The 620-nt window shown below is 50.4% G+C and overlaps 1 protein-coding gene across 1 annotated transcript in view; it reads right to left on the bottom strand.

Annotated features, from left to right (window-relative positions):
• The window catches only part of CA5A (carbonic anhydrase 5A), an 18,454-nt gene extending 17,834 nt beyond the window's left edge, over nucleotides 1-620 (bottom strand). The window contains exon 1 of the mRNA XM_072421631.1: nucleotides 415-620. Coding sequence (XP_072277732.1) covers nucleotides 415-538 — 124 coding nt within the window. The 5' untranslated portion in view covers nucleotides 539-620. The remainder of the gene's footprint in view (nucleotides 1-414) is intronic.

Below are 620 nucleotides of genomic sequence, written 5' to 3'. Positions count from 1 at the left end.
CTGTACAATGTCTGCAGTCTCTGACCGTCTCCTGTACTATGTCTGCAGTCTCTGACCGTCTCCTGTACNATGTCTGCAGTCTCTGACCGTCTCCTGTACTATGTCTGCAGTCTCTGACCGTCTCCTGTACAATGTCTGCAGTCTCTGACCGTTTCCTGTACAATGTCTGCAGTCTCTGACCGTCTCCTGTAAAATGTCTGCAGTCTCTGACCGTCTCCTGTACAATGTCTGCAGTCTCTGACCGTCTCCTGGACTATGTCTGCAGTCTCTGACCGTCTCCTCTGTGGCCCCTTGGTGAAGTTAGGGGTAACAGTTGAGTCCAAACCCCCAAATATTGCTATGATACAGATTTGGGCAGGGTAAGTGATGCATTCTAGAACCTTTTCTGTTAGGTAATTTGGGGAAGGTACTCACAGTTTGCATCCTTGTGCTGCAGGGAGCAGGTTGCCAGGCTGCAGTGTCGGAATTGATGTTTATTTGGGGTGAAGACCCCCCTGGCCAGCTGCCTGCTGAGGATCAGAATAGATTTGCCCCTCATCCTTGATGCTGATTGGTGTCCCTTGCCTACCTGTGCTGGAAGATGCCCAGTGCCACAATAATCATCAGCTCATCTATTCCCT

The sequence above is a fragment of the Pyxicephalus adspersus genome, chromosome 9, assembly GCF_032062135.1.
Source record: "Pyxicephalus adspersus chromosome 9, UCB_Pads_2.0, whole genome shotgun sequence".
In the NCBI taxonomy this organism is placed as follows: domain Eukaryota; kingdom Metazoa; phylum Chordata; class Amphibia; order Anura; family Pyxicephalidae; genus Pyxicephalus; species Pyxicephalus adspersus.
Note: the sequence above shows the minus strand (reverse complement) of the source record. Positions and strands in the feature narration are given on the sequence as shown.